The sequence below is a fragment of the Juglans regia genome, chromosome 10 (assembly GCF_001411555.2).
Source record: "Juglans regia cultivar Chandler chromosome 10, Walnut 2.0, whole genome shotgun sequence".
Classification (NCBI taxonomy): Eukaryota; Viridiplantae; Streptophyta; class Magnoliopsida; order Fagales; family Juglandaceae; genus Juglans; species Juglans regia.
The window spans coordinates 17,537,744-17,550,555 of record NC_049910.1 but is presented as its reverse complement, the minus strand read 5'-3'; the positions used below and the strand labels follow the sequence as shown (position 1 = coordinate 17,550,555).

General features: G+C 34.6%; 2 protein-coding genes across 2 annotated transcripts; one reads left to right on the top strand and one right to left on the bottom strand.

Annotated features, from left to right (window-relative positions):
* Positions 1–3,324: 3,324 nt before the first annotated feature.
* LOC108993878 (ethylene-responsive transcription factor ERF010-like) lies at positions 3,325–4,252 on the top strand. Its single transcript, XM_018968918.2, has one exon. The coding sequence runs from the start codon at positions 3,520–3,522 to the stop codon at positions 4,030–4,032; it is 513 nt and encodes a 170-aa protein (XP_018824463.2). The 5' UTR covers positions 3,325–3,519; the 3' UTR covers positions 4,033–4,252.
* Positions 4,253–6,135: 1,883 nt separating this feature from the next.
* Positions 6,136–11,293, bottom strand: LOC108993885 (CBS domain-containing protein CBSX1, chloroplastic-like). The gene is made up of 8 exons (XM_018968936.2): positions 10,933–11,293; positions 10,389–10,476; positions 10,245–10,309; positions 9,665–9,713; positions 8,961–9,013; positions 6,817–6,932; positions 6,651–6,708; positions 6,136–6,564 (listed from the first exon to the last, which is right to left on the bottom strand). Exons 1-8 carry the CDS (start codon positions 11,140–11,142, stop codon positions 6,490–6,492), a joined length of 714 nt encoding a protein of 237 aa, XP_018824481.2. The 5' UTR covers positions 11,143–11,293; the 3' UTR covers positions 6,136–6,489.
* Between the last annotated feature and the right edge of the window lie 1,519 nt (positions 11,294–12,812).

The window sequence follows — 12,812 nt, the reverse complement described above, 5'->3', positions numbered from 1 at the left end:
TAAGATGAGATGGTTTTAGAAAAAATATAAAAATTGAATAAAATATTATTTTTAATATTATTATTATTTTAAAATTTTAAAAAGTTGAATTTAAAATTTTAAAAAATTGAATTATTTATTATATTTTATATAAAAATTTTAAAAAATTATAAAGATGAGATAAAAATTATAATAAAATACTTTGACTCCAAAAGGGCCAAATTTATAATCATTACCTGCTGGTAGAAGTCATGTTGTCTTGTTGAGCTCTTCGTAATAATTAAGCTGTGCTGCAAACAAGCTCATGATCATCATCAAACATGCATCGATCGATCCAGTACGTACTCATTTCCTCAAGGAAGCCAATTAGATGCACGTACGTTCTGAGATCTTCATTATTGAATTGTACGTACGCATGTAACCATTTAAGTACTCTTGCTTGCATGCATGCCTTTCTTGTTAGTGTTGGGAGTCTTGATCTCCACATGCTAGCTGCCTGCATGCATGCATATATTCTATATTCTATATATATACAACACAACAGTACTACCATGATGTTCCTTCGTTTCTTTTGCTCCCCCAACTTCATGCAACGTACGCGCGTAGAGCAAGTGAATGTCCATGCATGCATAATCTGTGGTGAATTTATAATATTTTCTCATGAAAAACAAGAAGCTAGAAGTCCGATATATATCGTACTATCATTTTATTTTCATCTTATTAAATATAATGTGACACATTTATTATTATTAAATGATCATTTATTATATATTTCTCTATCATTTAATAGTAATGAATGTGTCACATATCATTTAATATAATCAAAATAAGATGAAAGTGTGGTGTATAATATTATTCATATAAGCACCACATACGGCTTTCTATATATATTCCACTCTTCACTGTTTCGATCCTGCATGCAACCACACTTAATGTGATCGATCTACTCATGAAAAACAACATAAATTAATTTGTTGTTAGAATATATATATATATATATATATATATATTCAAAAGCTTGCCTAGCTATATCCCTAAAGACATTATTTTTTATAAATCCAAATTCACAATAATTAAGTACGTACTACCAGCTCCCTTTTCATAAAATGCGGAATCTGCGGCCACCAACTCAATTCATATTTACATTTTTGTTGTCTAGCGGGTGCTTTTTAGATACAAGTCTCAAATGTATATCTCTTGTACAAATATTTTATAAAAATATGGATCCTATAAAAAAAAATAATAAATTTTTCATACTTTTCTATAGTTATATTTCTTTTGCATTGTGTTGAAATCAGAAGTTTACAGTAATCAAAGGGATGACTTTAATTTAAACCTGAAACTTTAACTTATAAATGATTGAAAAGACAAAAAAAAAACTTTAAACCTCTCTTCTATGTAAAAGACATGTATTTTCGAGCTTAATTAGGCAGTCTCTACCCCCTAAATAAAATTTTTTTTGATTATAAAAGAACAAATTAAGGCTTCCAAGCTTGACTTAATATATAATAGGCCACAAACAAATTTAAAATGTCAGTATAAGGGATATTATATATCAACCACTATTTATTATTTTTATATTTTATATTTATAATTTTTTGTTATAAGGTATAAGAATATTTTTCATAAGATATGAAGTGTGGAAAAATAAATAGTGATTAATGAGAAGAAGTTTTATTTATATTATATATATATATATATATATATATATATATATATATATCCCTCAAATCGGTAATTGCGTGCGTAGAGGGAAAGTCAATTCCCAACGGAATCCATCCACCGACCAATTACTACCTACCACTTTCTCTTTTGATCATTTCAAAGTGACATAGGCTGATGGATGTGTTATATATATTTTTTTCCTTTGAGTAATTTTATTTATTATTTATTCTTTTAATCATCCTTTCATTACTTCATTGTCTTTTTAAATGAGTGAAAATTATTTATATATAATCATTAATGTCTGAGGAATGTAGAGATAATAATGATAAATATATTTAAAAAAAAAAAATTTAATATCCATAGATTTTGTATAAGATTATATATAGTCGAGATGACATAAATTTTAATAGAATTATTCTATTTTTAAGTGGGTGTGTAAAGCAAATGGCCATCAACATCACTTCAATTATAAAATTTAATTTGTAAAATAAAAATTTTAAATTTAATTTTTTAAATCAAATTATATCATATAAATATTTTATTATATATCTTCTACGTATCGATTTGAGAATATAATTTTTTATTATAATAAAATGAAGTTTTATTTTTAAAGTTTATGTTGTTTCTTTTTACAAAAATATATAGGAGGGGAAAAAAATAATCTTTTCTCCCCTTCTTGTTGCCAAATCGAGCCCAAACAGAAACCCCATCAGATGGATACTTTGTTATTCTTTTTTTGTTTTACTATAAAATATCAAAAACCAAATTCTTTTTTTCCACATAAGTCAAATTCTTCTCAATAAAATTTAAATATTGATGTGGTTTAATGTGATTTATTAAATTATAAAAATAATATATTATTAAATAATGATAATTATTATTATACAACGAAGTCTTCAGTGTCCACCACTAAACATGATATTACAATTTGAGTAGACAAATGCCTTCCAATCTTACATGCCCTGACATAATAAAATTAGAGTTGCAAAAAATTTAATTTCTAAACTTATCTTGCAAATTAAGTTATTTCATTACAGAGTTGTGGAATGTATGCTCTCATACCCGCTTGCAAGCAAGATTCTTCTTACCATTATAGGAGAAAAGAGAGAAAAAAATAAAAATAAATTATCCTTACAAGTCGCTTTGTACGACACACCATCTATAAGGTTATCCTACTGACTTAATAATATTTAATTTACAACATTTAAAATTTAAAAGTATATTTATATATATATAAAAAAAAAATATTCTCAAATACATCTGATATAATATTTATATAACATAATTTGATTTAAAAGATAAAATTTAAATTTTATGAATCAAATACTATCATTTAAATGACCTAAATGATATGCTCTACTATTGAGTTGAGAATAAAATAATTATATGAGTAATGATAGTTGCAGTCGTGAGTGCACAAGCGTTATGCAATCACTTTGAAAAAATAAATAAATACGAGATTTATATAAAAAAAAAATTACATTTTTAATAGTAAAATTTATTCTTTTTTAAAATAATTATATAATATTTATACACACTATAAATATATGTAGCATTTATTTCTCTTGAGAAAAAAAACAATAAGAAGAAAAGGGCACGGAGCATTTGTCGGTGAATTTTGGACCCTATTTCATTTATTTTGTTTTTTACCCTTTGGAAGAATTAAAACAACGTGGAGGCTTACCCAGATGACAACCTCCGTCGCATGAAATAAAACCTCCTCTCTCTTTCGTTCTGTCCTTCTCAATAAATGGCACTGCCGTGTCTATTACTCGTTTAGTTTTTATATTTTCATGAAGATTCACCTTCTCCCTCTATAATTCACGAGTCGATTTTGGTAGAAAGACAGAGGTGCTTCGGAGGAGAGTTGCAGAGATGGAAGGTGGTGTTGGAGGAGAAAGAGGGGAGGCGAGGAGGAAGAGAGGGGTTGTCGAGATGTGCGAGAAACGGTACAAGGGGATAAGGATGAGGAAGTGGGGCAAGTGGGTGGCCGAGATTAGGGAGCCCAATAAGCGCTCCAGGATCTGGCTAGGCTCCTACTCCACCCCCGTCGCTGCCGCTCGAGCCTACGACACCGCCGTATTTTATCTCAGGGGACCCTCCGCTCGCCTCAATTTCCCAGAGTTCTTGGCCCCCGGTGAAGCGCTCGGGAGCGGTGACTTGTCTGCGGCTTCCATAAGGAAGAAGGCGACCGAGGTGGGAGCGCAAGTCGACGCGCTCGAGACGGCTCTGCATCATCGTCTTCATCATGAACATGCATCGGCGGCGGCGGCGGCGGCGGCGGCTGCGACGAACAAGTTTAATTCTTGTGGTGGGTTTGTGGAACGAGTCGACTTGAATAAGGTGCCCGACCCGGATGATTCGGACGGGGATTGGGAGAGGAACTAGAGGAGAAAGTCCATCTCTTCCTTAATGTGAAGGCCTCTGCTATGTTAGTACTCAGTACTTCTCTGTACATTTTGTCTTGGCTTTTATTTTCTTTTTCCTTTAACTTTTGTTAGTATTATTATTTTCTAATCAAAAGAAATTTTGGCCTTTGTAAAAAAGTGGGAAATGTATATTACCTTTACCTTCTTAATTATTAGCATGTTTGGAGTTTTTTTATTTATTTTTGGAGTCTTTTTATCTGTAGTTTATGAATGGAGTTTGAGTGAGATAGAACTTGTTGGTGGGAATTAGGAAAGTTCAAAAAAATGGATACTTGGGAAGAAGAAGGTAAAAGTAGGAGTGTGTATGTGTTTGAGTGAGGGGAGGCAAAACAGAAGTGACCTCCACTACACTGCATAGACAGCAGTTGGGCGCAAATAGCCATGCTAATTGCTGCTAACCACTAAAGTTGACAAGTACTAAAAGAGATAAAGATTTTTAAAGAGTTAGGTATTTTCTGCTTCTGCAATGTAGCTGATTGTGATCTGTGTGGGGTTGGGTACCCCACAGAGAGAGAGAGAGAGAGAGAGAGCTTTGCTGGTTATATGATGATGCCCCGCGACTTATGGTCGGTGGGGTTTATTTCTTTCTTAGTCATCTCTCAGATAGTATTAAATATGTAGATGGGTGTGAAAATGACCAAAAAATATGTGCTTTTAAGAATGGGAAATTAGCAAAGCTGCTTGGCTTGCTTAAAGAGGGGTTGGTTACACCCAGATCCCAGTTCCGATGAAAAGGTTGTTTGACTCGACTGATTTGGCTGTTAATCCATGTTTTCTATGCCTTTCCCATTAGAGGACAAGAGGATTACTCCCTAATTAGCGGCTAATACATGCTTTTGAGATATTATCAAATTTTTTAACAAGATTCTTTCACCATATGAAACTGTGGGGTTGCAGATCTATAATATCCCTTTTGCTGTATAGAAGGACGATCGATCATCAGTCCAAAAACTGTTGGGAGGGTTTGTTTTATCGGTTGATATTCACTAACCTCTATATTTTATTGATTGGGGATAATTTTGAGTAAACTCAGAGTTCAGAATTTTCCATTCCAAATACTTATCAGAATTTTTTTTTTTTTTTTCTAAGTAACATGATACATTTTGGCATTCATTTGTCAAGATAATGTGAAATGACTAAAATATCCTGTACTTTTTATGCATATTATCCATTTCAAACTGAAAAAAAAAAAAAAAAAAAAACTTTCTTTTACTATTAAATTCTGGAAATAATGATTCCAAATCATAGTAGTAGTAGCATCATCAATCATCGAAACGGCTAAGGCTTAATTGAAACTTGTTATATAGAACTTGGTTTGAGTGAGTTTGCCTAATCAATCCACTGCAGCCGATTTTCCTTATGTAATAGCTAAATGTGGGATATTTTTTTGCTTTTGCCTATTCAGAATGCTCTAAGGGTATAAATGAAGCAAGTTCGAGCGAATAGTGGGTGGTCAAGTCTTGTTCGTTTAATTTTATCAAGGATTTTATATTCACGAACAACATATTAAGGCAATTTTAATTCATTTTAATAAAATAGATTATTAATATTTCTTTTTATAAATTCATAAACAAATCTTTACAAATAAATTTTGACTTTTTGCTAATGTCTTTATAAATTGTATACGTACATATATCAATAATTATATTTATAAGAAATCAAATATCCTGTTTAGTTATTGGGACAAAATTTTCTCTAATCTCTTTAAATATTAAAAATATTTTCATTTATCCATAAAAATAATAAATATAAATTTATTCAAGTTTTATACAAGTGGAGCCAAGTTATTGAATTGTATTATTTAATAATCGATCATAATTTAAATAAAAAAAATCAATTTAAACTCAAGTTATTGTATTGAACACGGGCTTTACACGTTTGGACACATCCAATAGCATCGATATTTTTGAGTCATTTTACTGGTGACAACAATTCTTGATTTCTTGGTCCTTTTTTCTCTATAGCGGGGGGAAATTTCAGGACAATTGTTGGTAGGGGTGTAAATCAGTCCAGTCGGTCCGGTCGGTTTTTCCGGTCCGGACCAACCACCTTACAGCCCTAATTGTTGGTACCTCAGAATAACAATCACATCAGTGATTTTATACATATACAAGCCAAAATTGTACAATAGAAAGAAGCTGAGATCCTCTGACCTCTCTCTTAGCAGTGTTGGGGGGGGAGAAATTCAGAAGTACCTCAATTCAGAACAATTGTAGGTACCTCAACAACCTTGGTCTTGGTAATTACGTATAACAAACACATCAGTGTTCTTATACATATATAAGCCAAAAATTGTATATAGAATGAAGCTGAGATCCTCTGACCTCCCTCTCAACAGTCTCAAGAGCTTGTATGAATAGACTCATTCCTGCTTGCCAAATCGGACAGCCTCAGATTCATACCACAGAACTAAATTTTATGCCTTCATTTCACTAGCACGTTTTATCTTAAGAGCAGCTCCAACTACATTTCCTCTGGTGATGATCCCCACCTGCAGGTCATACAAAGCGGGTAATTAAGAAGCGGTAAACAGCATGGCAAAGATATAAGGGTGATTTTCGAAGGGAAATTACTTACCAGCTTACCATCAACATCTACAACAGGAAGCCGGCGATATTTTGTCTCGAGCAATATCCTAAATTTGATAAACCGTCTCAGAATTGTCATTCTAGCTGCAGCTATTCAGAAAGCTGGAAGAAGCAGTAGTAAAGGAAGTGGAGAAAGTGCAAACACAGAAAAGAACCTGGCAGCGTCCTCAAGATTAGTGGTTTCACGAACTACAACTGGGGCTGGTGTCATCAAATCACCAACCAACTTACCATTGGTTTTACTGAGCAATTTCTGTACCTCATTAAAAGTCTGCAGTGATATATATGCAATCAGAGAATCCCTAGGTTGGACAATCTAACTATTAGAAGGAAAGAAATGAAAAAATCTTTTAACCGGTACTCCAAAGATGCTTTATTAACCACTTAGCAACTAGAAATGACAGACTCAAAACATGCTGCTTTCCCAATTTATCCACATCTTGATTGCATCTTGCACTTCTTTAATAAGGTCATCATATCATAATGCTTCACCACATTGCTCTGAACCCGTAAGGCACAGACAAGGGACTCAAATATAGACAAGACGAATCACAGCAGTAGAGGTACTAAACAAAGTGGGCACAGAAAGAGCTGAAGTACTTTGGATTGGGATTCCAGCTCATGGGGCTAGAAGCAATGTTTTGAATACCGTACCGGATACTGTACCGGTCAAGGCACTGGAACGAAATATTTCGGTATCGGTACTGTTTCGGAATAGCGTTTCGGGATAACATTTCGGAATACTCGATATATAAATAAATTATATATAAAATTATATTCCAAAATAATAGTCTATATATAAATAAATTATATATAAATACATATATATATAAATTATAAATAGTCTTGTCTGAATTGTGAGTTAAAAAATAAGCTTGTAGTTTGAAAAAACGAAAAAAAAAAAAAAAAAAAAAAACACTGGCCGAAATTTGAGGCCGGTACGGCCGGTATTTTGGCCGGTATGAAATAGATATAGTACTTGTACCGGCTGGACCGCCGGTACGGTACGAAATTTAAAACTATGGCTAGAAGTGTTTTAAGTATAAAAGCAATTGAGCAATGAGGATGAGTTGAGGGGAAAATGACTGATGGAACTCATATACTGAATCCAAAAGATGCACAGCAATAGGGAGGAATTATTTCAATGAAGTGTAAGGCCACCCAAAAGATTCAAGAAAACCCAAAAATATGGTGGTCAACATGGTCAGATAACACTTGACTGATAAATGAAAGTTAGGGATCTTGAAGGTAAAGCCTAAATAGTTAAAATATGAGGAACTACCAAGTTAGGGTTCGGTTGAGTTGAATAGCAGATTCTCTCTCTTCTTCTCCTTTTTTTAACGTTTATCATGTTATGATTCACATGAGTAAATCAACCCCCCTTTCTCTAGAAGTTAAATGTGAAATACTTTAGCCACAAATGAATTACACAAAAGTAATCCCACAAACTGATGTGGCTTCACGTGGTTCGTCAGATTGTAAAGTTACTTTTATTGTAAAGTAAAACAAACGGATCACATGAAACCACATCAGTTTGTGTGATTGTTTTTGTGTAATCTCTTTGTGGCTATAGTAATCCTCAATGTAAAATGTGCTGAAAGAAGACCAAAAAAGAACCTAAACAAAAAACCACTTTCTAACTAGATGTGAAAGCCAAAATAACAGACAGAAATAGGCGGATAATCTGTGCCCCACAAATGATCATCTTGGGGCCATGGAATACTTGGGGCATAATTCAACCAGTTTGCAGTCACTATATAAATGAAAAATCATCCCACTCTTATCCCACTATGATGAGGTACATTATCCATCAAGCTTTGATTTTCTTTTTCAAAATAAGAGATGAACCAATGAAAAGAGTCACATCTACAAAGTGGGATAAAAGTGGGATAGGAGTGTAATACATAGCTACTCCTATATAACTATGCCCAGCTACAATGGTTGAGGCAAGGGGTGACAATTTTTACTCAACCATAGAATCAGCCCCACATAATCCACTGGACAGTTCTCTATGCGTATGGTTGCAGCTCTGAGGCACTGTGTCCATCCAAGAGAGGAGGAAAAAAATATCTTCTGCAAATTAATAATCATTTTGCCCCTATTTTCTTCTGTCCTTATTATTCTACTCAACAAAAGAAAATCTTGAGAAATTTCTTTTATTCACTGCATTGGGATATACTATAAACAATAATGGTTTTGAAAACAGAATCTTCATCAGACCACATATGTAAAATAAAGGTGAGAAAAGGGTAACCATGAATATATAAATTCATTTTAAGAGTGGGAAGGCTCTCCATACTTTCCAAGAGCTGTCAACTTCAGGAAACAAGCTGGTGTCGTTTGGCGTGCCACCTAATTTAAAATATCGAATCCCATCATGTAAGAAACTAACAGTACAAATTGTTCAAAGAAGACAATTCAAATCATGCATTCACATCATTTTCCTCTCGCACCACATAAATTGAAGTCTAGAAGTTCAAATTATTCTTCAAAAAAGAGTTTCATTCAGAAAAGTAATATGGTCAACATGGTTTATGCTTTTGTGGCTTTAATTAGTGAGTATGAAAAACAAGTTCTAAGTGGCAACAAAGAACCAATAGAAATGTTATGACAACACTTCTTATGATCATCTACTGATGGGAAATATTAACTCGTTTGTACTAGTTTGAACCAGCGTCCTATCTTCCATCGTTTGTGTGAGGCGCCAGGAGATGTCACTTCCAAAAACCGTTGATGCATTTAATTTAAGCATTGTAAAACAGCAAAAACTTCTCTCTTCTTGCAATTAACAAAACCATACAAAAAATGATGAAAAAATAATAAATATTATTCCACCAAATCGGATATCTTGATTTAAAGCCAACAGTTTCCCTCGTACAGGATAATTAGTTCAAGGCTAGCAACTATAAGCCTCTTAAGGAGTGCTTTTATACAAATGAATAACAGCAACAAATATTTTTTCTTAGAAACATTAAAAAGGCAGAATATAGGATGGAAATTAACCTAATATGGAGTCCAATGCCAGTAAGTCATAATCTGAAACAAGACCGACCTGCGTTTTAAGAGAACATTCAAAAATCATTCTAGGATATGTTCTACCAACCCACACCACGTCATTCATACAATTTGCATTTGCAAAAGAAAAGAAACTGAAATTAACTACGGATGCATGAGTACAGACAAAACAGCATGAGAAAATTTATATATGGATTTGGAATCTGGATATTTGTTTGAGTGTAGCAAGAGGTTTTAAGATAATCCTGAACAAATTGAAGAAAAGTTCTCTATCTCAGGGAAGCAGGCGAAATTCCTATTTTCAACAATTCATTTTTTCTTTTGAAGAGATGAGATGGGAAGTGACAGTCGGATTTGGGGACCTGTGGGAACAGTTGAAATATCTAGTTCTTCTACTTAACTCAAAATGTCCTCAATAATTAGAATATACGCTCATATGGAATTAGAAAGCATTTGCAATGTCTGATACTGGACATTAAAATACATCCAAAACCCATAAATCAGGTAAGCCATTATGTCCAAAGACGAAAATATATAAATGATTTGTGAAGGAGTCAGCACATCTTACCAATTTCCAGTCATCATCAATGACTGGAAAGCCAGTGATTCTGTTTTCTACAAGAGCGTCCAGCGCTGTTGGCATGAAGGCTCATAAATTAGGAGATTAAAAAGTTTTCTAGGACGAGTTGTAAATCCAGGGATAACAAACTACCTTCATCCACTGTTGTCGTAGGCTTTACCACAAGCAATTCTTCTCTTCCTGTCATAAAATCACCAACGGTGTATACTCCACTTCTTGGCTGAATGTTAACAAGTCAATGTAGAAGAAGGATAAGGTCATGGAAATGATCATATACTCATCCAAATCATACTTGTTCTTCTGTTCCACCATTAGTAAAAAGGTTGAGCATGCAAATACCTAACTTATTATATACTTCTTATTCAAAACTTTCGACTAGACGGCTACTAGCCTCCTCGCCATTAATTTGTGCTAACATGCCACTGAAAATCTGTTGCAAACAATATGAATCATAATGTACCGCAACTACTAATTACTTAATGCCCTTCTTACGATTTACGATGTATTTTTGGGTCTCTTCTTATGTGGAATGAAAGTATGGAATCTGTTATTTTTCAAAAAATAAAACCCGAGATTCAAAAAAAAATTACGAGGCGAATACTATTCTTCATAAAGACTCGTTAATAAATACCCAAAAAACAAATTAGAGAGGCGAACAAGGAAGAAGATAACGTACGGGTACCGAATTAGCCATCAAGGTGCCAGTGGCGGCGAGAGCCAAGGACCTCCGGAAACCCAGTAAACGATGGGTGGGCACCTTCACAAGTCTCCTCCCGGGAGGCAATAGGAGAGGGCATGGCACGTGGTAACTGAATGAACGGTGAGCCACGGCGGCGACGCGGGGGTTACCGACGGCTAGAGATTCCGAGAGAAGGATGGAGTCCATGTCCTCTTGCTTGGCTTCTGGTTGGAATTGACGAACCGTGGGCTCGGAATTGGAGAACTGTCTGGGAAAGGATGAGAAAAATTTCAACCGTCGCTACATATATCATTATATTGTGAGGCCATACGACAGAGACCGCGCGGTTTAGCAGCAGAGTTTTTTTTTTTTTTTTATTTTTATTTTTAAGGAGAGGTTTGGATTCAAAATCTACATCAAACTCATCTAAATTCATCTCATCTCATCATTATAACTTTCTTAAATTTTCACACAAAATATAATAAACAATTTAGCTTTTTCAAATCTCAAAACAACTTTTCCAAATTCTCACATCAAATATAATAAATAATTCAATTTTTATTCTACTATTCATAAATCATCTCAACCCATCTTAACTCATCTCTAAATCCAAACATTTCTATGCATTCACTTAAAAACAGTGTTTGGATACAAGTTGGGATAGTACCAACAGACCAGATACAATCTCTAACACTAAGTGCATCATGACTTAAGGCATGAGCTACAACATTACCAGCTCTAAGAATATGCCTCACGGTCCAAGATGTAAAAGAGTTCAAAATAGACAGTGTCCCTAATCATGGTGCCCACATAAGAATCATTGACTTCACTAGACTTGAGGTAGTTGACAACTTGTAAAGAGTCCCATTCCAAGATGAGTTCTTCCCAGCCTAGAGATTTGCAAAAATGGATGCTTGCAGGAGAGCATAGGCTTTTGCCATCAAGGGGTCAGGGAAGAGATCATGCTTCATTCTCATCGTGGCCTTCACTGTTCCTTCCCAAACTCGAATAATTGCTCCCACACCCACCTTGCAGTTGTTTTTTTCAAGGGCAGCATCCCAATTCAATTTGAGTTGGCCACATGGAGGAGCTTCCCATTGAGATGACCTCCCTTGCTCAGTTGATGGAGTCTTGGTAGCATATTGAAGTTGACTCAGCTCCTCAATGAATACCTTGGCTTGTTGAATGAGGGATTTAGGATGCTTGAAAGTTTTGTTAAACACTAGTTCATTCCTTCTTTTCCATATCATCAAAGCTGTGATAGCAAACTCAATCATCACCTCTTCTTCTAGGAACTCAAACAAGCTTTCTACCAGTTGTTTTCTGAAGCTTCCTACTGCTTTGACCCCAGACATCTTGAGCAGATGAACATTCCCACAATGCATGCTCAATGGTTTCTGGATATAAGTGACAGATGGGGCAGGAAACATCTTTAGTAACCTTTCTCTGGAATAGGTTTGTTTTTTAGGGAAGAGCATTTATGCAGGCCCTCCATAGAAAGGTTTTTGTAGCATTTGGAATTTGCAGATGCCATACTTTAGTCCAAGGTTCAAACACCCTCTCGAGCACAAAGGCTTGGCCTACCTTTCTTTTATCCAACTCATCCTTCAGGTAGTAAGCACTCTTGACTGAGAAAGTGCCAGTAGGAGTGCATCTCCATATCAGCTTATCTGACTTCTGGTAGGGACTGAGGGGAATCCTCTTGATGATTCCAGCTTCTGTGCTATTAAAAAGTGCTTCTAGCATGGGAATCTTCCATTGGTTTGTAGTGTGGTCGATGAGCATAGAAACTTAGTTTCTACTGGCAGGAACCTAGTTGAACTTTGAGGTTTGAAAGTGGATTTTTGAGGGATCCACTTGTCATTCCAGATGGTCAC